The sequence below is a fragment of the Schistocerca piceifrons genome, chromosome 8 (assembly GCF_021461385.2).
Source record: "Schistocerca piceifrons isolate TAMUIC-IGC-003096 chromosome 8, iqSchPice1.1, whole genome shotgun sequence".
Lineage (NCBI taxonomy): Eukaryota > Metazoa > Arthropoda > Insecta > Orthoptera > Acrididae > Schistocerca > Schistocerca piceifrons.
In genome coordinates, this window is record NC_060145.1 from 89366216 (window position 1) to 89391773 (window position 25558).

The following is a 25558-nucleotide window of genomic DNA, read 5'->3' on the forward strand; positions in this document are numbered from 1 at the left end:
TTCTACGCAGAATCGGAGAGGAAAGGAATATGTGGAAAACACTGATACGGAGAAGGGACAGGATGATAGTACATCTGCTAGGACATGAGGGAATGACTTCCATGGTACTAGAGGGAGCTGTAGAGGGCAAAAACTGTAGAGGAAGACAGAGATTGGAATACGTCAAGCAAGTAATTGAGGACGTAGGTTGCAAGTGCTACTCTGAGATGAAGAGGTTAGCACAGGAAAGGAATTCGTGGCGGGCCGCATAAAACCAGACTGATGACCAAAAAAAAAAAAAAAAGGCCACTCCATTGATATTTTATGCAAAATAACATTAGTGTGTATAAAGGTAACTACACAGAAATTACCACTCATCTCGGTTAGCATATTAAAAGGGGTGATCACAAAGTTTCCATTTGAGGGCGTTGCTACAGCGTATACGCCTATGCGGGTATATAAGCGCGAACATGTAGGTGAGGGATTCGGGTGGCATTTAAGACGTTCCGACTTGCGGTGCGGTAAATGCAGAAACGTGAACTATGGCGATGTCACTACCAAATTTGTCCAAATAGGACCTATATGCTGTTATTCGCTCCTTGGCTGCCAGAGAACAAACACGAGCAGACATCCATTAGAGAAAGAAGAATATGTATGGAGCAGCAGGTTTGATGAAAACCTCCATTGTGCGCCACATTCTGTACTGGTCGTGATTCTACACAAGACGCCAGTCGATCTGATAAGGCAGTCTCATCCATTACAACTCACGTCGGAGACACCTGAGTACCCACCCTGTAGTCCCGATTTTCTCCATGCGATTATCACATCATTGGAGTTGTAAAAAAGGTCTTCTTGGGTCAACTAGAGATTAGATTAGTTTTTCGTTCCATAAATCCGTCCTGAGGAGATCCTCGTGGATGTGGATAATGTCAATGTTTTCTTTTTTTTAAGCTGAAATAACAATACTATTAGTATGAATATGTACAATACATCATTTGTTTCTATCAAAAACTTCGTCAATGGAGTAGAAGGAGATAGCCACTAGTATGTCTTTCAGGCTCCTTTTAAACTGATCTTTATTTGTAACTAAATTTCTTATGTTTGCTGGCAAATTATTGAAGATGAGTGTTCCTGAGTAGTGGACCCCTTTTTGAACTAAAGTAAGTGCTTTTAAGTCCTTGTGCAGATCATTTTTGTTCCTAGTATTGTATGCATGAATTGAGCTGTTTGTTGGAAAAAGAGATATATTATTTAGGACAAATTTCATTAAGGAGCAAATATACTGAGAGGCAGTAGTTAGCATACCCAGTTCCTTGAAGAGGTTTCCACAGGACGTCCGTGAATTTACTACACAAATAGTACATATTACACGCATTTGGACTCTGAAAACTTTTGTTTGACTTTAAGAGTTATCCCAAAATATTATACCATATGACATTATGGAATGAAAATAGGCAAAGTATGCAAGCTTTTTCTTTTTTATTTCGCCTATGTCAGCTAACACTCGAATTGCAAATACAGATTTGTTAAGGCGTTTCTCCAGTTCTGTGGTGTGCTCCTGCCAACTGAATTTATTATCAAGTTGTGATCCCAGGAATTTAAGACTGTCAACCTCTTCTATCTGCTCTTCTTCATACTTTATGCATATGCTGGGTGGAAACCTCTTACAGGTTCTGAATTGCATATAGTGAGTCTTTTCGAAGTTTAATGTCAGTGAGTTGACTTTAAACCATTTATTAATATCCATGAAAATATCATTAGCAGATCTATCTAGAACTACACTCGACATACTATTTATTGCAATACTTGTGTCATCTGCAAACAAACCGAACTATGCTTCTGGCAGTGTAAGTGATGAGAGATCATTAATGTACACAAGAAGAAGCAATGGCCCTAAGATGGATCCTTGTGGGACATGACATGTAATTTCATCCCATTCTGATGATGACTGATGACTTAATTCACTAGTCCCTTGCACTGACACCCTTTGTTTCCTGTTAGCGAGGTATGACTTGAACCATTTTGCAGAACTGCCCGTGACACCATAGAATTCCAATTTATTTAAAGGGATGTTGTGGTTCACACAATAAAATGCCTTTGACAAATCACAGAAAATACCCGCTGCTTGTAATTTGTTATTTAATGAATTAAATACATTTTCACTGTAGGTGTAAATAGCCTTCTCGATAGCAGAACCCTTCAGAAATCCAAACTGTGTTCTTGATAATATGTTATTTGTGGGCAGATGGTTGAGAAGCTGCCTGTACATTACTTTTTCTAAATTTTTACGATTCCACTCGCACGATGATGTGCAACAGGCGGTTGCGGACTTCTTTATACAGCAGGATATTGTGTTTTACCAAACGAGTGTATCTTCAACCTGGTTGTGGGGTGATTTCCTCAGTGCTCAGGGCGATTTTATATGATTGGCACCGATTCAGGAGCGTACGGCATTCGAACGGAAACGTTTCGATCGCCCCCTGTAAAAGTTGCTTTGTTCCACACACTAAGCAGGCGTTTGCAGTGCAGCAGTTCACATTTCAGGCTGATGAATAGGATTTGGAATGGCGTACAGGCTATACTGATATCCAGAATAGGAAGAACAAACTGTATGGAATGCAACCTTTCGGTCCCTACAGGTCTAATGGGCTGGTGCGTTACATTTTTTCACAATGCGCTGGGACTGCTAAGCTCCGTCAGTAAATCTACATCTACATCTACATTGATACTCCGCAAGCCACCCAACGGTGTGTGGCGGGGGGCACTTTACGTGCAACTGTCATTACCTCCCTTTCCTGTTCCAGTCGCGTATGGTTCGCGGGAAGTACAACTGCCGGAAAGCCTCCGTGCGCTCTCGAATCTCTCTAATTTTACATTCGTGATTTCCTCTGGAGGTATAAGTAGGGGTAAGTAATACGTTCGATACCTCATCCAGAAATGCACCTTCTCGAAACCTGGACAGCAAGAGCTCCTCTCTTGGTGAGTCTGCCACTTGAGTTTGCTAAACATCTCCGTAACGCTATCACGCTTACCAAATAATCCTGTGACGAAACGCGCCGCTCTCCTTTGGATCTTCTCTATCTCCTCTGTCAACCCGACCTGGTAAGGATCCCACACTGATGAGCAATACTCAAGTATAGGTCGAACGAGTGTTTTGTAAGCCACCTCCTTTGTTGATGGACTACATTTTCTAAGGGCTCTCGCAATGAATGTCAACCTGGCACCCGCCTTACCAACAATTAATTTTATATGATCATTCCACTTCAAAACGTTCCGTAAAGGTCTAAGAGATTTTTACCTTCTTCGCGAAGGATTGTGCACACGTTAAGGTGGCTGCACAGAAGGAGGTGGGTTGATAGGGTTTTCCAGCCTACATAGCTCCTCCTACCCCATGGCCCTCTATATGGAGGAGGGGGGGGGGCTGGGGGCTTACATCGCACACACCCCACAGCGCCCTCTGGCAGCAGCGCCAGTTTAGGAGTCAACTGAAAGGGTGAACAATCGCGAAGGTGGAGGAGATTAGTGTTTAACGTCCCGTCGACGACAAGGTCATTAGAGCCGGAGCACAAGCTCAGATTAGGGAAGGATGGAGAGGAAAAACGGCCACGCCTTTCGAAGATGGGCGGACATGGTTTGAACTGTCGTCCTCGCGAATGCGCGTCCAGTGTACTAACAACTGCGCTACCCTGCTCGATGTGAACAGTCCTAACAATGATGCTGTTTTTCAGAATGCACTCCTGGCGAGACGAAGCAACTGGACTGCAACACATGCTTCTGCACCGATTCCGGCTTCTGGGGATGCACGCTCATGGCGTGCCGCCCTTATACTCTGCAGCCAGGTCTGTATCAGTGGCTTTACATCTCATGTTGCTCAGCGACTTAGCTTTAAGTGGCAGTTTTGTGGTAAAAACCAAGAATATACTATCAACTGATTCGAAATGTCCTGTGTTTTCGTATCATTATACTTATATGTGAAACAATACAGGGCAAAAATCCAACGACTGACTCAAGCTTTTCGACTAGACGCGAAGTTTAACATCCTCTTCGTTTTTCAAATGGTTCAAGATATCGAAAAGATGTTTCCTGGCAATGACAGTACACAGAGGGGCATGTAACTCTATGGGGCAATGAAATGAAAACGAGACACATGGAAAAAAGTAAAGAAACTATTTATTATTTCAAAAGCAATCGCCATAATTGTCAATATATTTATCCCACTGTGACACAAGATGGCCAGTTTCTTCAATGGAACAATATTTGGGGTGTCTACGGAACCATGATTGCGCCCAAGCGTGCACCTCTTTGTCTGAAGCAAATCAGCGGCGACGAAAGTTTTTCTTCAGGGCTCCAAAATCGTAAAAACCTCAAGGGGAGAGATAGGAACTGTATGGACAATGTGTAAGAGCTTCCCAGAGAAGTTTCTGCAAAGTAGTCGACACAGCGAGACCTTCAGAGGTAGTTGTCCGGATTGCTGTACACACCGGCATCTCTAATACCCAGCAACACGTTCCCTTGCACTGATGCTTGCCTGTAATCGTCGTGGCATACTATAGACAAGTTCATCAAGGCACCGTTGGTCCAGATTGTCCCACTCCTCAACGGCGATTCGGCGTAGATCTCTCACAACGTTTGGTGAGTCACGTAGTCCGTAAATATCCCTTTTCAATGTACCCCACATATGTCCGATAGGGTTTATGTCTGGAGAACATGCTGGCCACTGGAGTCTAGCGATGTCGTTATCCTGAAGGAAGTTATTCATGTCCACGATAGGGGCGCGAATTGTCGTCCATGAAGACGAACGCCTCGCCAATATGCTGCCGATATGGTTGCACTATCGGTCGGAGGATGGCACTCACCTACCGTACAGCTGTTACGGCGCCTTCCCTGACCACCAGCGGTGTACGTCGGCCCCACATAATGCCACCCCAAAACAGCAGGGATCTTCCACCTTGCTGCACTAGCTGGACAGTGTGTCTAAGGCGTTCAGCCTGACCGGGTTGCCTCCACTCATCGGTGAAGGGAACGTGATGTCAATCCTGAACGGTCCATTCGGCATGTTGTTGGGCCCATTTGTACAGCGCTGCATGGTGTCGTGGTTGCAAAGATGGACCTCGCCATGGACGTCGAAAGTGAAGTTGCGCATCATGCAGCCTATTGCGCACAGTTTGAATCTTAACACGACGTCCTGTGGCTGCACGAAAAGCATTATTCAACATGGTGGCGTTGCTGTCAGCTCCGAGCCATAATCGGTAGGTAGCGGTCATCCACTGCAGTAGTAGCCCTTAGACGGACTGAGCGAGGCATGTCATCGACAGTTCCTGTCTCTCTGCTTTTCCTCCATGTCCGAACAACATCGCTTTGATTCACTCCGAGACTACTGGACACTTCGGTTGTTGAGAGTCCTTCTTGGCACCAAGTAACAATACGGACGCGATCGAAACGCGGTATTGACCGTCTAGGCATGAGTGAACTACAGACAACACGAGCCGTATACCCTCTTCCTGGTGGAATGACGAACTGATCGGCTGTCGGACCCCCTCTGCCTAATAGGCGCTGCTCATGCATGGTTGTTTACATCTTTGGGTGGGTTTAGTGACATCTCTCAACAATCAAAGGGTCTGGGTTCGTGATACAATATCCACAGTCAATGTCTATCTTCAGGAGTTCTGGGAACCGGGGTGATGCAAAACTTTTTTTGATGTGTGTGATATCTGATCAGTTTTCCTCTCCCCAAACTGTACGAACCATGATCTTAGGGCGATGTGGTGGCTTGCTTACCTCTATCATGTTGATGTCGGTGACGGAGATGCAGTCGCACTAGAGGAGGAGGGAGCCACCTATGTGAAGAGGGGCACCAGCCCTTCCAGTAGTAGCGGGGACAACACTTTGGCTGACAGATTGAACTGCCTGTTTAACAATAGCCAATACTGTCCTATTTTGTTGGTACAGTGAATGTCTAAAAACAAGGGTAAATTGCAGCCATTATTCTTGTTGTTGACATTAAGCTCTACAGTACGATTTAATGGCGTGGGCATCCTCTTGTGTAAAATTTTTTGACAGTAAAATTGTCTGGCATTCAAACGTCCAAGTTGGAACTACTCAGGACAATGTTACCATCAGGAACTACCTCATATGGCGTTCTACGGGTTGGAAGGTTGGAAGGTGGAATGTTGGATTATTCAGTCGAAGAGCTACGTGAGAGAGCCTGAAAAGAGAAACAGAAAGGCTGAAGCCAGATATGGTAGGGATTAGCAACGTGTGATGACGGTTAGAGTAGGACTTCTGATCAGCTGAATGTGTTAACAACACAAAACTATGGGTAACGCGGTGGATGATTAATGAATAAGAAAATAGTGATCAAGACTGAGTTACAATGAAAAATATAGGAGCCCATTATCGTAGCCAATAGGAATAGGCTCGATCTGCCATAGTAGTAATGTACCTACTAACTACGCAGATGATGAAGATATTGGGAAATGTATTATGAGTTAAAAGAAATTCTTCAGTTCATTAAAGGGGATAAAAATATAATTTTGATATAAGATGGAAATCGATAGTACAAGAAAGAAGTGAATTAAAAATTGTAGGCGAACATGGACTGACGGAAAGCAATGAAAGAAGCAGTCCCGTAGTTGAATTTCGCACACAACGTAACTTAACATATTCAAGATACCTGTAAACACCATATCGTTTCAGACAGATTACATCCTGATAAGACAGAAATTTCGCAACCAGATTTTAAACTGCGAAATGTTTCCGGTGGCAGATGTGGACACTCACGATAATTTATTCGTTATAAACAAGGCGTTCAAACCGAATACATTACTAAAAAGTAATATCGACAGAAAATGCAAATTTATGAAGTTTGTAGAACCTTGCATGTCCATAGGAAACATAAGAGTATATGCTGGCTATAGGAACATTTAAGAGACCTTTGCATAGAGATAAGTAGATGTATGAACATTAAGGCCCGGTACCTCTGAAAATGTGGAAGGCAGGTACTGAAGGGCATGAATGATATCGAACCTTCATTTTAATAAGCATCGTGCATATGTTGCTCGAACACTAGTTTCACGCAGCTCTTTTCGCTAGTCAGTCCCGTAGAAGTCACTCTACCTCTGCATAACTGCTGTAGCCAACATCCATTTGAACCAGCCTAACGTATTCGACCCTTGGTCTACCTGTACAATTTTTTACACCCATCGCTCCTCTCCAGTGTAAAATAACGATTCCTTGAGACCACAGTAGCCTACGTGTTGCAGAACTCTCATTTTAGTCAGATTGTATTAACCATTCCTTTTTCCACAGTGAATTTCGGTACCTCCTCATTACTTATTCGATTTACCCATTAAATCTTCAGCATTTCTCTGTAGCTATTGTCTTCTTGCCTGACACTTCAGGAAAGGCTTCCTAGCATTTTAATTCATACATCTCTTTTTCAGAAACATTTTTCCTGAAATTACTTCCCTATTTCAACTGTCATCAGTTATTTCGGTGCTCGAACAGAAAAATTCATCTACTACTCATAGCGTCTCACTTTCTAATCTAATTGCCTCAGTATCTCCTGATATGATTCGGTTACATTCATTTTTTATTTTGTTGATATTCATCCAATAACCTCTTTTCAAGACACTACCCAGTTCCTATGACTGATTTTCCAAACCTTCTGACCTCTCTGACAGAATTATAATGCCGTCAGCAGTATTGAAACTTTATTTCTTCTCCCTTACCTTAATTCTCTTTCCAATTTCTCCTCCGTTTTCTTTACTTCTTGCTCAATGCACAGATTGAATAACGTCGCAGATAGGCTACAACCCTGCCTGAATCCCTTCTCGGGCACTGTTCCTCTTGTAACTGCCGTCTGTTCACTGTGCAAGTTGTAGGTAATTTTCCGCCCAATTGCTTTATCCCTGCTGCCTTCTGCACTTCAGATAGTGAATTCTAGTAATTCTCTGAACTTCAGTCACCTTTCCAACTCCTTCGTTACTTTCATAACATGCTCCAAATTTAGATAGAATAACGACTGCGATTTGCTACGATCATGTCTCACTCCCTTCTCAATAGCTGTATACCTTTCACGTCTTTCCACTACTTGCAGTCTTGTTTCTGTACAATTTACAGGTAAGTATTCACGCCCTGTGTTTTATTCCTGCTACCTTCCGAATTTCAAAGGGTTCTCTACAACTACAGTTTTTCCTGTCTTGAATCTATATTCTAAAGTACCGTGCGGTTAAGTGATTTTCCTCGACGTCGTCCTCTACGTTTTTTCTTTTTTTTTTCATTCTCCTATAAAAAATTTTGTCAGTATTTTTCAAACATTACTTATGAAGCGGATAGTTCGGTAATATTGACACATGTCTTCTTAGAATTGAATAGTTTATATTTGAACACTGGATATTTCGCCTATATCAGATTCTTGCACATCAAGCAGAATAGTTTTGCCACAGCTAGCTCACCAAGGGATCGCTGTAATTGTGTTGTTATGTCTCGTCTACCCCGGGGGGCCTTTTTCCGCATCGTCTCCGCCATACTCTTTTCTCTGTTTCATAAGTCCGAATTCACCTTCATTTACTTACTCTCGAGTTTCTGTTAAAGTTCTTCAAGTTCATTTCCTTTGTACAGTCCTTCTCTATATTCCTTCCTCTTCCCAGTTTCTCTTCCCCTACTTCATACTAACATGCGTCCAGCCATCATGATTTAGGTTTCCTGGCAGTTCCCTAAACCTCCTAAGGCAAATGCCGGGATAGTTCCTACAAAAGGGCTAGACCGCTTTTCTCCTTCACATTCCCTAATCTGAGCTTGTGCTTCGTCTCTGGTGACCTTGCTGTCGACGAGACATTAAGCGCTAATCTCCTCCTCCTCCTCTCCCTCCTCCTCTCCATGTTCCTCTTTCCTTTGTACTAGCGGTATCTACGTCAGGTGTGCTCCTACACTCACGGATTTGTCGTCTAGCCATATCTCCTTAGCGGTTTTTTACTTTATCTCAATTTAATTTTTTTGACTTCTGTATCCTGTTTTGCCCTCTTTGAGTTTTTTTTTTACATTTTCTCCTATTATTAGCTACAGTCAATACCTCGTGTCTTATCCAAGAATTTCTAATGGACCTTGGTTTTTGCTGACCTTTGTGGCCGAGCGGTTCTAGGCGCTTCAGTCTGGAACCGCGTGACCGCTACGGTCGCAGGTTCGAATCCTGCCTCGGGCATGGATGTGTGTGATGTCCTTAGGTTAGTTAGATTTAAGTAGTTCTAAATCTAGGGGACCGATGATCTCTGATGTTAAGTCCCATAGTACTCAGAGCACTATTCGACGATCTATAGTCTTCACTGTATCTTTTCTCTAAGATACTAATCAGTCTTTGATAATATTTCTTTCCTTGCTTCGGTCAGTCTCAGCCAAATGCTTCATTTGAAGTTTGAGTAAACTGTAATTCTCAATGTATTCAGTCCCCATCTACTTAATTTCCTACGCATTTTAATTAAAAGTCCATAACCAATAAATTGTGATTAGAAACCACATCCACCCCTGAAAATCTTTTGAAGTTTAAAATATGTCTCCAAATTGTTAAGACGTGAAAAAACTGATAGAACTTGACTTCGAGACAGATCAGTTGCAATTGTGAGGAAATGTAAAGACACGTGGGGAATTACTGATCCTACAACCTTCTTAAAAATCAGGCCATGGAAAGCCAAACCTACACTTAAAGATGGAGATAAAGCTTTTGACACTATTGCTGGAATTTGAAAATCTGAAAGTAGCAGGGATCAAACACAGGTAGAGAAAGAGTAGTTTTATTCTTCAGTCGAGCACTCGTACAAGGATGCTGGACATGCCACGAATTACGATTTAAGAATTATACATATATACTATGAAGCGCCAAAGAAACTGGTATTGGCATGTGTATTCAAATACAGAGATATGTAAACAGTCAGAATACGGCGCCGTAGTCAACAACGCCTATATAAGACAATAAGTGTCTGGCGCAGCTTTTTACATCGGTTACTGCTGCTACAATGACAGGTTATCAAGATTTAAGTGAGTTTGAACGTGTTGTTACAGTCGGAGCATGAGCGATAGGACACAGCATCTCCGAGGTAGCGATGAAGTGGAGATTTTCCCTTACGACCATTTCACAATTCTACCGTGAATATCAGGAATCTGGTAAAACATCAAATCGGCGACATCGCTGCGACCGGAAAAAGATCCTGCAATAACGGGAAAAACGGCGACTTAAGAGAATCTTTCAACGTGACAGAAGTGTAGCCCTTCCAAAAATTGTTGCGGATTTTTGCAGATTTCAATGCTGGGCCATCAACAAGTGTCAGCATGCGAACCGTTCAACGAAACATCATCGATATGGGCTTTCGGAGCCGAAGGCTGACTTGTGTGCCCTTGATGACTGCACGACACAAAGCTTTACGCCTCGCCTGGGCCCCTCAGCACCGACATTGGACTGTTGGTGACTGGCAACATGTTGCCTGGTCGGAAGAGTATCGAGCAGATGGACGTGGACCCTGGATGCCAGCCGAGGGCTGTTCAAGCTGGTGGTAGGCTCTATAATGGTGCGGAGCGTGTGCAATTGAAGTGATATGGGACCCCTGATATGTCTAGATACGACTCTGACAAATGAGACGTAGGTAACCATCCTGTCTGGTCACCTACAACCATTCATATCCATTGTGCATTGGGAAATTCCAGCAAGACAATGCGACACCCCACACGCCCATAATTGCTACACAGTGGCTCTGAGTTTAAACACTCCCATTGGCCACCAAACTCCCCAGACATGACCATTATTGAGCATATCTGGAAATCCTTGCAACATGCTGTCCAGAAGAGATCTCCACCCCCTTGTACTCTTACGGACTTACGGACAGCCCTGCAGGATTCATGGTGTCAGTTCCCTCCAGCACCACTTCAAACATTAGTCGAGTCCATGCCATGTCGTGTTGCGGCACTTCTGCGTGCTCGCGGGGGCTCTACACGATATTACACAGGTGTTCCTTTAGCTCTTTCTTTAAAACTACCAAGGCACACCACGAATTTATATTAGTGTCAGTCGTAGGAAGGTATGCTAATATGTGGGTTCATAGGCGCCAACTTCATTAGGAGAGTTCAAGAAGGTTTTTTATTGAGACTAAACGATGCATAGTGTACAAATCCCATTGATGCATTATTGGTGACTCTACAAGTATATCCGTTGGACTCTGAAATCAGCAATAGATGAGTCTTGTATTGTTTAGTGAAAGACAGTTTAATGTAAGTACAGAAAATATTTCGAACTGAGCCAAAACGAATAAGTAAATATAGGATAGCGTCTTACAATTCTGACAGAATGAATGGGACACATCAAATTCTGTCAAGAAATACTATCAATTTCTTTTTAACATCAAGGATAGACCAAAACTAAGATTTATGTGCCTATAGAACAGACTGATATGTTACCTGATCTGTCATAGCCTGTATGCAGCGTTGTACCGTAGGTCTCTAGAAGAGCGTAGTGTTCCAAAGGATTGGAAAAGGGCACAGGTAATCCCCGTTTTCAAGAAGGGACGTCGAACAGATGTGTAGAACTATAGACCTATATCTCTAACGTCGATCAGTTGTAGAATTTTGGAACACGTATTATGTTCGAGTATAATGACTTTTCTGGAGACTATAAATCTACTCTGTAGGAATCAGCATGGGTTTCGAAAAAGATGGTCGTGTGAAATCCAGCTCGCGCTATTCGTCCACGAGACTCAGAGGGTCATAGACACGGGTTCACAGGTAGATGCCGTGTTTCTTGACTTCCGCAAGGCGTTGGATACAGTTCCCCACAGTCGTTTGATGAACAAAGTAAGAGCATATTGACTATCAGACCAATTGTGTGATTGGATTGAAGAGTTCCTAGATTACAGAACGCAGCATGTCATTCTCAATGGAGAGAAGTCTTCCGAAGTAAGAGTGATTTCAGGTGTGACGCAGGGGAGTGTCATAGGACCGTTGCTATTCACAACATACATACATGACCTTGTGGATGACATCGGAAGTTCACTGAGGCTCTTTGCAGATGATGCTGTGGTGTATTGAGAGGTTGTAACAATGGAAAATTGTGCTGAAATGCAGGAGGATCTGCAGCGAATTGACGCTTGGTGCAGGGAATGGCAACTGAATCTCAATGTAGACAAGTGTAATGTGCTGCGAATACATAGAAAGATAGATCCATTATCATTTAGCTACAAAATAGCAGGTCAGCAACTGGAAGCAGTTAATTTCATAAATTATCTGGGAGTAAGCATTAGGAGTGATTTAAAATGGAATGATCATATAAAGTTGATCGTCGGTAAAGCAGATGCTAGACTAAGATTCATTGGAAGAATCCTAAGGAAATGCAATCCGAAAACAAAGGAAATAGGTTACAGTACGCTTGTTCGCTCACTGCTTGAATACTGCTCAGCAGTGTGGGATCTGTACCAGATAGGGTTGATAGAAGAGATAGAGGAGATCCAACGGAGAGCAGCGCGCTTCGTTACAGGATCATTTAGTAATCGCGGAAGCGTTAAGGAGATGATAGATAAACTCCAGTGGAAGACTCTGCAGGAGAGACGCTCAGTAGCTCGGTTCGGGCTTTTGTTAAAGTTTCGAGAACATACCTTCACCGAGGAGTCAAGCAGTATATTGCTCCCTCCTACGTATATCTCGCGAAGAGACCATGAGGATAAAATCAGAGAGATTAGAGCCCACACAGAAGCATACCGACAATCCTTCTTTCCACGAACAATACGAGATTGTAATAGAAGGGAGAACCGATAGAGGTACTCATGGTACCCTCCGCCACACACCGTCGGGTGGCTTGCGGAGTATGGATGTAGATGTAGATGTAGATATGCTACACATCTGTTCAAAACATAGATGAATGATAGTTGCACCTGCGGTAGTGTGGGCACTCCAGAGCACACGTTGCAGGATTGTGCACACTATAGAGGTGCAGTGGGGTAATGGTTGGCAGGCATTAAGGATACTGCATCGCAAAAGAGCACTGTGGAATGGGTCGACCTGACGAATCTAGGAAGATCTGCAGCTACAGTGTCCAGAAACGTCAACGAGGACTTCACAGGGCAGAGCGGTTTCATCCAGACAAGATAGCATTCTTTACACATGGAGAGAATGCAATTGAGGTCGGCAACAACCGGATGAAACGGTTTTCAGGAATGTGCAAGCTTTTACGGAAACGGGTATTTAAAGAAGTTACAGTGAATGGTGTAATAGATTGTCACTGTGGAAATGCTGCTTACCTGTTGTCCTACACCCAACGAATCCATTCGATAATGGCTGTTCCCTGTGGTAGGTTGTGGGCTGATCCAGTGGCGGAAACAAATTGCCGTGACCCACCTCGCAGCCCCTTTAAGCATAGTCTACCCGTTAGCAGCAGGTAGTATCGGTACTGCATATTCACAAGGCGAAGCCCTGACTACAGGAATCGGGCGACTCTTCGCAGAGGTTACCAACGTCAAGGGATTACGTTACACATCACTCGCAAGTACAGGCTATCATGTAAGGCTCGACCCTCGTGATTCATTTGGCAGTCATTTCTGAAAAGCGGCTCGCGAATGAAGGCCTGGAGTTCGGGAGCGGAGTGAGGTTTCAGTCTGAGTCTTCGAGTGGTTCACCAGCCGACCACGACAGCTCCAGCATCAGACCGAAGCGAGACACTCTTCGAGAGTGTCTACAACAGGATAGAGATTTACTGTAAAACTGCATTTCATCTCTGACAGGGCTGTTATGGACTTCCGTACCTTTACGTTCTTGTAATAAAATATGTCTTTCGATCACTGTGATGTAATCATTTCGGCAGCGATGTTACTGGAAGGCGTGCGTGATGTGGAGGTGACTGATATGAAGATAGGAGTAGCGCCTCAGTGCCACTGGCATCAGCGGCATCATGATGAAGTATGGATATATCAGAATGTTCCCTGTGAAGTGGGCAAAAATTGGTATCAGTTTCCCTTATAGAATCGGAAATTCCCAGCATTGATACTAGAAGCTGCGTAATTTGTAAAGGTGATATAGTTTTGTAGTGTTAGAAAGTAGATTTTTTTCGATTTTCCTGTTTTTTGGTTGTAGTACTAGTTCTCTTTTCTAGTATTGTTGAAAAATCAGAATGTTATATCTTTGTAGTATTGTAAGCACCAGATAGGAATAGTGATTGTATTTTTTTCTGCAGGAAAATGTGAGTTTTTTGGACTATATTAGCATTCCATGTAACAGACTAATCGTGAAGATAAAATAACTAGTAAATAAGTACCGATAATGTAAAAAATACCCCATAACCATATCAAAAATGGATGTAAGCTTTATTTTGTTCATTTTTTTCTGTCCTATGTTGCAGCTCACGTCTCATCAACAGCTCTCGGCTGTAATTATATTGTATATGTCGACCTGTAGCTAACAGAAAGTTTTCTTCATCTAGCTCCGACACCTGGCGAGGAGGCAACCAGAGTGAGACGGTCTGAGGGACACTGCACGCCCAACACGACGTTCAAGAAGGAATGCAACACGTGCTCCTGCAACAGGGACGGCACAGCGGCCGTCTGCACGCTCAAGGCCTGCCTCTCGCGCTCCAAGAGAGGTGAGTGTCTCACAGGGGCGTCTCGACAGCTAACGAGGTTGCCGCAGGTCTTACCTCTACACTCTGCGAAACGTTACCAAGGGGGATGTAGAATATTTTTTCCACCACCATGAACGTGAAGAGGCCCACTGCTCATTTTCAAATTATTTTTAGTTCAGTTCCCTTCAAAGCAGTCTCTTAGGAGTTGTATGCAACGCTTTCAGCTACACTACTGGCCTTTAAAATTGCTACACCAAGAAGAAATGCATATGATAAACGGGTATTCATTGGACAAATATATCATACTAGATCTGACAAGTGATTACATTTTCACGCAATGTGGGTGCATAGATCCTGAGAAATCAGTACCCAGAACAACCACCTCTGGTCGCAATAATGGCCCTGATACGTCTAGACATTGAGTCAAACAGAGCTTGGATGGCGTGTACAGGTACAACTGCCCATGCAGCTTCAACACGATACACAGTTCATCAAGAGTAGTGACTGGCGTATTGTGACGAACCAGTTGCTCGCCCACCATTGACCAGACGTTTTCAGTTGGTGAGAGAACTAGAGAACGTGCTGGCCAGGGCAGCAGTAGAACATTTTCTGTTTCCAGAAAGGCCCGTACAGGACCTGCAACATGCGGTCGTGCATTATCCTGCTGAAATGTAGGGTTTCGCAGGGATCGAATGAAGGGTAAAGCCACGGGTCGTAACACATCTGAAATGTAACGTACACTGTTCAAAGTGCCGTCAGTGCGAACAAGAGGTGACCGAGACGTGTAACCAGTGGCACCCCAAACCATCACGCTGGGTTCAAAATGGTTCCAATGGCTCTGAGCACTATGGGACTCAACTGCTGTGGTCATAAGTCCCCTAGAACTTAGAACTACTTAAACCTAACTAACCTAAGGGCATCACACACATCCACGCCCGAGGCAGGATTCGAACCTGCGACCGTAGCGGTCGTGCGGTTCCAGACTGTAGCGCCTTTAACCGCTCGGCCATCACGCTGGGTGATGCGCCAGTATGGCTATGATGAATACACGCTTCCAATGTGCGTTCACCGCGATGTCGCCAAACATGGATGCGACCATCATGATACTGTAAACAGAACCTGGATTCATCCGAAAAAATGACGTTTTGCCATTCGTGCACCCAGGTTCGTCGTTGAGTACTCATCGCAAGCGCTCCTGTCTGTGATGCAGCGTCAAGAGTAACCACAGCCATGGTCTCCGAGCTGATAGTCCATGCTGCTGCGAACGTCGTCGAACTGTTCGTTCAGATGGTTGTTGTCTTGCATACGTCCCCAGCTGTTGACTCAGGGATCGAGACGTGGCTGCACGATCCGCCACAGCCATGCGGATAAGATGCCTGTCATCTCGACTGCTAGTGATACGACGTCGTTGAGATCCAGCACGGCGTTCCGTATTACCCTCCTGAACCCACCGATTCCATATTCTGCTAACAGTTATTTTACCTCGACCAACGCGAACAGCAATGTCGCGATACGATCAACCGCAATCGCGATAGGTTACAATCCGACCTTTATCAAAGCCGGAAACCTGATGGTACGCATTTCTCCTCCTTACACGAGGCATCACAACAACGTTTCACCAGGCAACGCCGGTCAACTGCCGTTTGTGTATGAGGAATCGGTTGGAAACTTACCTCATGTCGGCACGTTGTAGGTGTCGCCACCGGCGCCAACCTTGTGTGAATGCTCTGAAAAGCTAATCATTGGCATATGACAGCATCTTCTTCCTGTCGGTTAAATTTCACGTCTGTAGTACGTCATCTTCGTGGTGTAGCAATTTTAATTGTCAGTGGTGTATTTACCCATTCTTGGAAGCAGTGTTACAAATCGTCTGGTTGAATCGTATTCAGATTTAGTTACGATTTCACTTGAATCTCTTGTACGGAGTCAACTTTCAACTTGAGTTTCATTTCCAGGAAGACCAGAAATCGAAAGTGGCTAGAACAGGCGGGTAGGGGTTGGTATGAGAAAGTTGTCATGGCTTTTTTCGCTCATTCCCTCACAATGAGCAAACAGTCTTTGTTCTCCCATCTCACAAGCCGTTTGCTTCAAAAAGCCTCCTCAAAACATTTCAGAAGAACTTCGCTGTGACTGACTGACTGACCACAGGGAAGAAATTCCTTAATGCCAAGTGCATGCATGTAAAAAGAATCGTAACATCCACTTCGTTTTGCTAGGAATGTGGTACGCATTTTTAGGCCATGGAGAGGATGGTGTATTTGCTTCATTGCCATAACCACACGTCTGTGTTTGATCGGCAGCTATGACCCTGTGCCTGAAATTTCGACCACCTCGAATACTTGCTCGCAGTTCACACCTAAAACCAAGAGTCTCATTCTTCAGCGTTGAAAAGAGGAGAAACAGACGTCATTGCAGTTCTTCAGTTTGATTCATTAGACAGAATGTGTTGACATGTACTGTTTACAATTCCAACAATTTCACAAATGTTACTTACGGATTGTCTGCACTCGTCCCTTTGTGTCAGTCACTTTAAGCACTTTCACGATTGTTTGCCGAGTTGTACATGATGACGGTTCACCCTAGATGTTGTCATACTCCACAGGCTCCCGACCATCTTCAAATCGCTTAAACCACTCAAATGTACTAGCTTAGCTGAAATCTTGATCACCAAAAACCTCTCTTAGCACACGCTGGGTATCAGCTCAGCTCTGCGGGACTTAAAAGGAAACTTAATGCACATCATTTGTTCCTTCAAGTCAGCCAGTTCGAAATTCGCAGACATGGTACGATACAGTGTTAAGGAATTAGGAACAAACATTACACCGATGAACACACGGTGATGCCGCCTGGCAGACAAGCATTTGAAATCACAACTAGAGCCACCTAGCTGCAATTGTTTCGGCTCAGTACCGAAATTTTCGGAAGCACCTTTTTCGTGAGAAGATTGTGTATGTTGCTAGATTCCTACAAGAGTATTGGTTAATCGAGTTTTCTGCATAGCCTTATTTGGGTTACTGTCCCTGAGAGTTTTCGATGTTTTATTGACATGCGCCAATCTATTTTCCCTATACCAGTGACACTGTCCTGTGTTGTATTACTTTCTGTGATTCCTTTTAGTAGAAATGAATCCTCTATACTTAAGCTGCTGATTCTAGTACCACATTCGCAAGCTTACACGCATTTCTCTATGTGTAATTGGCAGCCGCAACCGCACGCTTTGGACACATCAGAGTAGAGCAGGACACTGAAGAAGAAGGTAAATACAGACCTGTCAAAAGGAGAGCACGTGGACACCCTGGTAGTCAGATGCATGCCGCAGATAGGAGAAAATAAGTCTGAGTCTGGGAATGTGGAAATATTTCAGAACCATTCTTATTCCATGACCACGGCTTATTAGGTCGTACTGGAGGAAGGCAACAAAATATGGCCAACTATTACATTCAAGAAATTCAGAGCTACGCTTCCGAAAGGTCATACACAATAACCAGGAGTACCAAATTGATCGCGGCACTGAGAGGAATTCATTGCTGCAAACCTATCAGTGTGGTGTGTTTATTACAGGAGTTATATTCCTGGCAAATATTTTAAAACTGATACCTGCTTAGTTTGTTGAGATATCTAAGCAAACAGTATAAAATATGTTAGCTGAAAATTATGTTAGATTTAGTCATTATTCATGTAATAAAACGCAAATCATTGGAATTTCACTCCTGAGGTTTAAAACATAAACTCACTACCATCAAGTGTGCCGAAAAATATTCAAGTAAATATATGTGTCTTAATAGATCATATTCGTAAGTATTTAACCATCACTTACACGTTACATAATTTAATTAGTTATTCATATATTGTTTAACATACGATGTCGCAAGGTCTCAGAAGAACCAGACAAGAGAGGCGCTTCTCTCAGAATCTGTAACTATGCTCTAAATATGATTAAACTTGAATGGCGGTCCATTTTATTAAATTGGTAGTTTAAGTGGAAGAGGGGGGCGAAAAAGGAAGCATACATGGCAAAAGACTGTGGAAGCTGAACGCACTGGGTCACATGCCTGTGACTGCTAGCTCGAGAGGAACATTTGTTAGTCGGGAGCTGCAATGTTCAAGTGGTTCTTTGCATCGAGTCAGACACTCACGTGAAATACTGTAACTTACAGTCGGACTCAGAGTAATTTCGGCGAGTTCGGGGACTGTTAAGACTAACATTTACGAAGGGAGCTTCGAACTTAGTTTTCGCTGCAGTAGTCGGTTTGGATGTTTGGTTAGTGGGGGATCAACTATGCAGTCATCAGCGCCCGTACAAAGTCCCAATTTTTTCGCATTCCAATTTTTACACAGTCCACTCTAAAAACTGTTCCGAATGATGATGACAAGGAGGAAATGATGAGGACAACACAAACACCCAGCCCCCGGGCAGAGAAAATTCCCAACCCGGCCACGAATAGAACCCGGGGCCCTGTGATCCAGAGGCAGCGATGCTAGGCACTAGACCACGAGCTGCAGACATCGGTTTGGAGGGTGGTACAGATCTGAACTTTAAATAGTGCCAGCCAGGATATAAATTTTGTGTATGTCCGTCACGATCTAGTCAGTTTGGGCAAACTTCTTATACTGTTTGCACATTTTGGTAAAACTGAACTGCAGTTTAGGTTTTATTTGCCACACTTCAGAGCGTAACACGACACCATTTAGACCATGTTTTCTGATTGTTTAAATAGAACTGAGGTCATTTAGAACTTTTATGTTTTTGTTTGGCCTACTGCATTAATCATCTGGGATTTATACCATTCACTCTCTTATAATGATTTTATGTATATAAATTCGCAGTTCTGCCATACATGGCGGTCTTACCGTAAGATGAATATTTTTTTTAATTGCAGCTGGCGTTGCTGGTGTTTCAGTGAATGATAGCGGTGTGTGAACCACGCCCAAGGTCGAGAGTGAGCCAACATTAATAATTAGGACCATACATTAACCCACAAAACACAGTACATACAGTTCCACACATTAAATAGAATGACACCATTAATAAATATAGACTTCGATCAGAAACTGGTAGCTACGATAGAATATTCAAAATTTCTAGGTGTATGCATTGATGAGGAGTTGAATTAGAAAAAACACACTGAAGATCTGCTGAAACGTTTGAGTTCAGCTGCTTATGTTATTAGGGTCATTGCAAAGTTTGGCGATATACATCTCAGTAAATTAGCTTACCATGCCTGTTTTCATTCTCTGCTTTCGTATGGCATCGTATTTTGTGTTAACTCATCATTGAGTAAAAGAGTGTTCATTGCACAAAAGCGTGTAATCAGAATAATTGCTCGAGCTCATCCAAGATTATCCTGCAGACACTTATTTAAAGAGCTACAGATCTTCACTGTAGCCTCACAATATATATATTCACTTATGAAATTTGTTATTAACAATCCGAACGAATTCAAAAGTGTGGTGTCACCGCCAGACACCACACTTGCTAGGTGGTAGCTTTAAATCGACCGCGGTCCATTAGTACATGTCAGACCCGCGTGTCGCCACTGTCAGTGATCGCAGACCGAGCGCCACCACACGGCAGGTCTCGAGATACGTACTAGCACTCGCCCCAGTTGTACGGACGACTTAGCTAGCGATGGAACACTGACGAAGCCTCGCTTATTTGCAGAGAAGATAGTTAGAATAGCCTTCAGCTAAGTCAATGGCTACGACCTAGCAAGGTGCCATTAACAGTTATATTCTTTATAAGTACCGTCAAGAACGATGTATACAAATGATGGATTAAAGTTAAGTATTCCAGCAGCTACATACTTTTCTTTATAGCATTCATTCCGTATCATGTTTCAGACCTCACGCCAGCCTGCGTGAGTTTAACGCGTGCATTTCGGCCTCCTCTCTCAATTAGTGTGCGTAGTGTTGGCTAACTGCCAACACTACAAAAAGTAATAGCAGTGTACATGGCTACAACATTAGGAGAAAGGATGATCTTCACTACTCAAAGTTAAATCTAACTTTGGCTCAGAAGAGGGTAAATTATGCTGCCACAAAAGTCTATGGTCACTTACCTAATAGCATCAAAAGTCTGACAGATAGCCATATAACATTTAAAAGGAAATTAAAAGAATTTCTTAATGGCAACTCCTTCTACTCATTAGATGAATTTTTGGATATAGTAAGTGGGTAATTTCCCCAATCCCCACAAAAAAAAGAAAATTGTAAATACTAAGTGTCATGTAATATTTTGTGTAATGTAATATTTTGTATAGACACTTTTATTAACCTGACACGTTCCACATCATTACGAAGTGTCGTACTTATGATCTATGGAACAAGTACTAATCCAATCTAATCTAATCTAATCTCCAGCCATCCAGGTATTATATTAATCAAAGTATTTCTGTAATTGAAAAAAAAACAGAAGGCTTTCACGTAACCTATATTACGAGTAAGTATACAGCGCAGCAGAATTAAAGGATCACTTTTCGGTACCCTATAATTGTCTCCCATTCTGACGTATAATTTTGAAATTTTGGATCAAAGGTGCCTAAAACCTTCCAGTGTAATGATGCAAAAGCGTGACGACATGTGATGCACCCTCGGACTCGACGATGCTACAAAAGACGAGGTGTGAACACGTTCTAAAAAAAGACTAGATCTCAGAAGTTTATGTGACGTGCAGAGTGGGTTAATGATGTCACAGTGGCACCAAATTACACCACAAACTCTTTCAACGCCACCGCGGACGTGTTAAACGATGAGAAGCTCGTCACAGCTCTTCTTACCGAGATTTAACCCCTTATTTTGATGTCTCTGCGATGGAGATCAGAACTGCTGTACCCAGCGTTGGAATCACGCTGTTTTCTTATGGGTGGCTGAGGAAAACATTCCAGAAGCGTCGCCGCTCAGAAAAGAAACAAAAGGGCCTCACGGGGGGGGGGGGGGGGCATAAAGGGCGTCAGTAAAACGACTTCTTTGCTTGGGATACTGATTCCCACACATTTCGCAGTCGGAAAACGACAATTAGCAACGCATTGAGCAATGGGAAGACGTTCTTGACAGCTTTTGACACTAGTGATACCCTTCTCTGTGGACACTGCGGGGAAGCATCCCCACTGCATGTGATTGCAGCCCTTTGGAGTCCAGCGTGATCCCAATTTTTCCTCTGGAGTACAGGTTGGAACCACTACAGGAAGTTCAGAACCATTCAACAAATTGTGAACACGATCCAAAGCAGGAAAAGGTTCTCCTGCTTTTTCAAAGCCCTTGTTCCACGCCTTGCTGTAGGAGAGATCATGCAGGAGTGCAACTTTGACTCACACAAAAGAAAAATCGCAGTGGGTCTCCCTAAGGCACCCTAGTTTGTCAAATCCCTCGTTGGCACGCATCCACATTTATTGAGAATTATAAAAATATACCCTTACAGAGAAAACCGGAAAAGTATCCCTACGTGCCTGCAGGTAGGCAACCATTTGAAAACCTCTGAGACCACTTGCCTACCTGAAGGCGCCTACAAGTATTCTGTAGGTTTTCTCTGTAAAGGCACATTTTTAAAAATCTCAATAAATGTTGGCTGTTGCCACACAGGATTTAACGCAGCAAGGTATCTCAGACGAACCCTTTGCCTTTTATTCGTGCGTGTGTTAGTATCACATCGGCCGTTCACCACGCGACAGGACGGCGTGAAACAGGAGCACTGAAACAGCGTAAGGACTCTTTGCTGCTTCAGATCACGTTCAAATGTCATCGAATGGATTTGAATGGTCCCTAGTGGTTAAACTCCGTAAAACAGAGCAAAATTGCGGTCGTATACACTCCAAACGGGTTAGATCACTTTCAGTGGGACTGTAGCCCCGTGATGTCCACCGAGAAGGGTTGAATAGCCCAAGAGGTTTCAACAGTGCCAAAAGTTGCCAAGAAAGTCAACCTTTTGCTTCGTTGCACTGCGAAATGCAGATTTCGACAGTGAAATGTGCGAGAATCGACGTTCCAGGAAAGAGACAGCTTCATTGAGGACCTTTATGTCACTAGCTGAGGCCTTTTCGTTTCATTTCTGAGCAGCGGTGTGTCTGAAATCTTTACCTGGACCACACACGAGAAAATCGCGTGAATTCACCGCTGGGCCTTACGGTCCTGACGTCCATCAGGCAGGCATAAAAAAAAGAGGTGAAATGTCGATACAAGGGGCCGTGATTACCTTCCTATAGTGAGACACATTAACGGTGTCGTTGTGTAGATTTGTAGCGGCATTTGGTCTCACTGTGACGTCGTTAACCAACTTTACACGTCACGAGAACTGCTGCACCCTGGCCTTTACTCAGCTCGTGTCGATACCTTACTGCTTGAAGCGTCATCGAGCCAGCTGATGACGTCACAAGGCGCCACGCTTTTACATCTTTACAGAGGAAGTTTGTAGGCACCTTTGAGCCAAATTTTGAAGTTATGCGTCAGAATGGGAGACAATTACGGGTTTCGAAACAGTGATCTTTTAATTTTATTGCGCAGGGTAATTTACTATGCAAAGCTAGTTAGTTAGTTACGTGTTCCATTGATCAATAGCACGGAAAGACCGTTATGATGTGAAACGTGTCAAATGCACAAGAAATGCTCACAGGAAACAAGGGTTTTATTTACATTATAGTCTTATACCTAAATATTTCTATTATCTATCCCATTCCCTTAAACGGCACAAAATGCATATATTATATCCCCAGATTTATTTACTCATATTTAAGAATTCATGTATGGTATAGAAGGAGTTGTCAAGGAGGTATGATTTCAGTTTGTTTTTGAAACTATTACTGCTGTCTGTCAGAAATTTTATTTTATTTGGTAATTTATCAAAATGTTTTATAGCAGCATATTTTACCCCTTTCTCTGACAAGGATAGGTTAAGTAAAAGATAGTGTAGGTCTTTCTTTTTTCTGGTATTGTAATCCTGAATGTCACTGTTGATTTTAAACTGGTCCATGTTGTTGAGAAAAAATTTCATTACTGAGTAAATGTACTGTGAAGCAGTTGTAAGAATTCCTAACTTTTTAAGCAGATGCCTACAAGATGTGCGGCTATGAATCCCACACATTATTCTAACTACTTTCTTTTGAGCCGTGAATACCTTTTGCCTAAGTGATGAGTTGCCCGAGAATATTATTCTGTATGACATCAGAGAGTGAAAGTATGCAAAGTATGTTAGCTTACTATTTTCTACATCCTCAAAATTGGCAATTATTCTGATTGCAAAAGTTGCTGAACCCAGTCGCTTTAGGAGATCCAAAATATGAATTTTCCAATTAAGATTCTCATCTACACGTACACCCAAAGACTTAGTATGCTCTACCCTGGCTACTCACTTCTTTTGGTGTGTTATATTTACTGAAGGAATTATACTTTTTGCAGCAGAAAATTGGATGTACTGTGTTTTTTCAAAGTTCAGCGGAAGCCCATTCGCAGAAAACCAATTAATAACTTTTCCAAAGACCTTATTTGTATCATTTTCTATCGGACTTTCTTTTACTGGATTAATAATTATGCTTGTATCATCAGCAAACAGTGTTAGTTCAGCTTCTTGTTTCACATAAGAAGGGAGGTCATTCACATATATCAAGAACGGGAGAGGACCCATGATCGAACCCTGTGACACACCTAACGTAATTTCACCCCAGTTAGATGAAGTGGCAAACTCCTTTCAATCACTTGAAGCATATAAAGAGACTTTTTGCTTCCTGTTCTTGCTTGTCCTTGCTTGTTGAATGTTGTGGATTATAATAATAAATAGTCCCATACTCGGACAATGAGTGCAGGAGAACAGATGCAGGAATCCTGCACAGCTGCTCAGGCCTAGAGGAGCTGGTTTGCCATTCCCTTCTTCCGACCTGTTAAGAAGTATCAAATGTGTTACGGTGTCTTGTGGATGATTTGCATAAGTGCTCGTGCGTGTAGTGTTATGTTTGTGTTGTCATGGATGAAGTGAAGGGGGAGGGTCATGCCCGGTGCCGCCACATAGCCAGCTACTCTTGGAGAGCACCAAGGGGCCCTCCCTAGCTTAACGTCCCCATCCGACGTGCCCTCTCTTCGTGAAACACTGTGGAGAAGTTTGGAATTTAATCCAGCACTTTGGCGCAAGGACTGGTGGTCAGAGACTTTATACTACTATACTGCCTGGCAAATACTGACAGCGAAAATTTCTTCCCACACCAGGATTCGAACCAGCTTACCTGCGAGTGAGCGCCACTGCACAGGCGTGGGTTAGCGACCTTGGTTATGGAGGGAGGTCACAATGTGGTGTAGAGCGTGTTAGAAAAGTATTCCACATTTTGAGAGGTGATAGCGGAGACTGAAACAAGGCAAAGGTGCCCCGTAAACGTGGGCTCTGAAATGGACTAGGGGTATCTCTTTGGTTAGTAATCAAAACGTCCTCAGTCTCAGGTTCGAAACCCACCACCACTTAAATTTTGACTAATAATCAGCTTGGCGGCCGAAGACATCCGGCATAAGAAGTCACCTTCATTCTTTTTAGAGAGGGTGGAAGAGTGGACAGAGGTTCAAGGCACTCCCTTGTCCTTGCGGTGGGAAACTACTCTTAAAGGTGGCAGAATCAGCAATGGCCAATGGCATAAGGATGTGGAAGGCAAGGGAAACCAACATGTTACAGACACACAACGCATATCCACAGGACATGTGGCCTGTAACTAAAAAACTTCTAACATTCTGCGTGGTGTCTGTTTGTTCTAAGTCGTGTCTCCCAACCACTTTCGCGCACCGACGCTCTGAGCGTGTTTTTTTAGGGAATTGACTAGTTTGAACCTGGGACCTATTGCTGGTAAGGAGACGCCAGACCACACATGACATGTAGAGTTCAGAAGAGTTCATTGAGACTAGCGATGATATAACCAAATACTTAATGATCTCAGCGTCAGCTCCACTGCACTCCCTGTAAAAGAATCTTAATACTAACTAAATTTAGTGGAAGGGGTTCAAGGCTTTCCTATTCTTAGTTAGCTG

At 43.2% G+C, this 25558-nt stretch overlaps 1 protein-coding gene across 1 annotated transcript in view; it reads left to right on the forward strand.

The window, feature by feature from the left end:
* The window catches only part of LOC124711909 (U-reduvitoxin-Pr21-like), a 62188-nt gene that overhangs the window by 13852 nt on the left and 22778 nt on the right, over positions 1-25558 (forward strand). Inside the window, exons 2-3 of the mRNA XM_047242162.1 lie at positions 3708-3818; positions 14429-14587. Coding sequence (XP_047098118.1) covers positions 3708-3818; positions 14429-14587 — 270 coding nt within the window. The remainder of the gene's footprint in view (positions 1-3707; positions 3819-14428; positions 14588-25558) is intronic.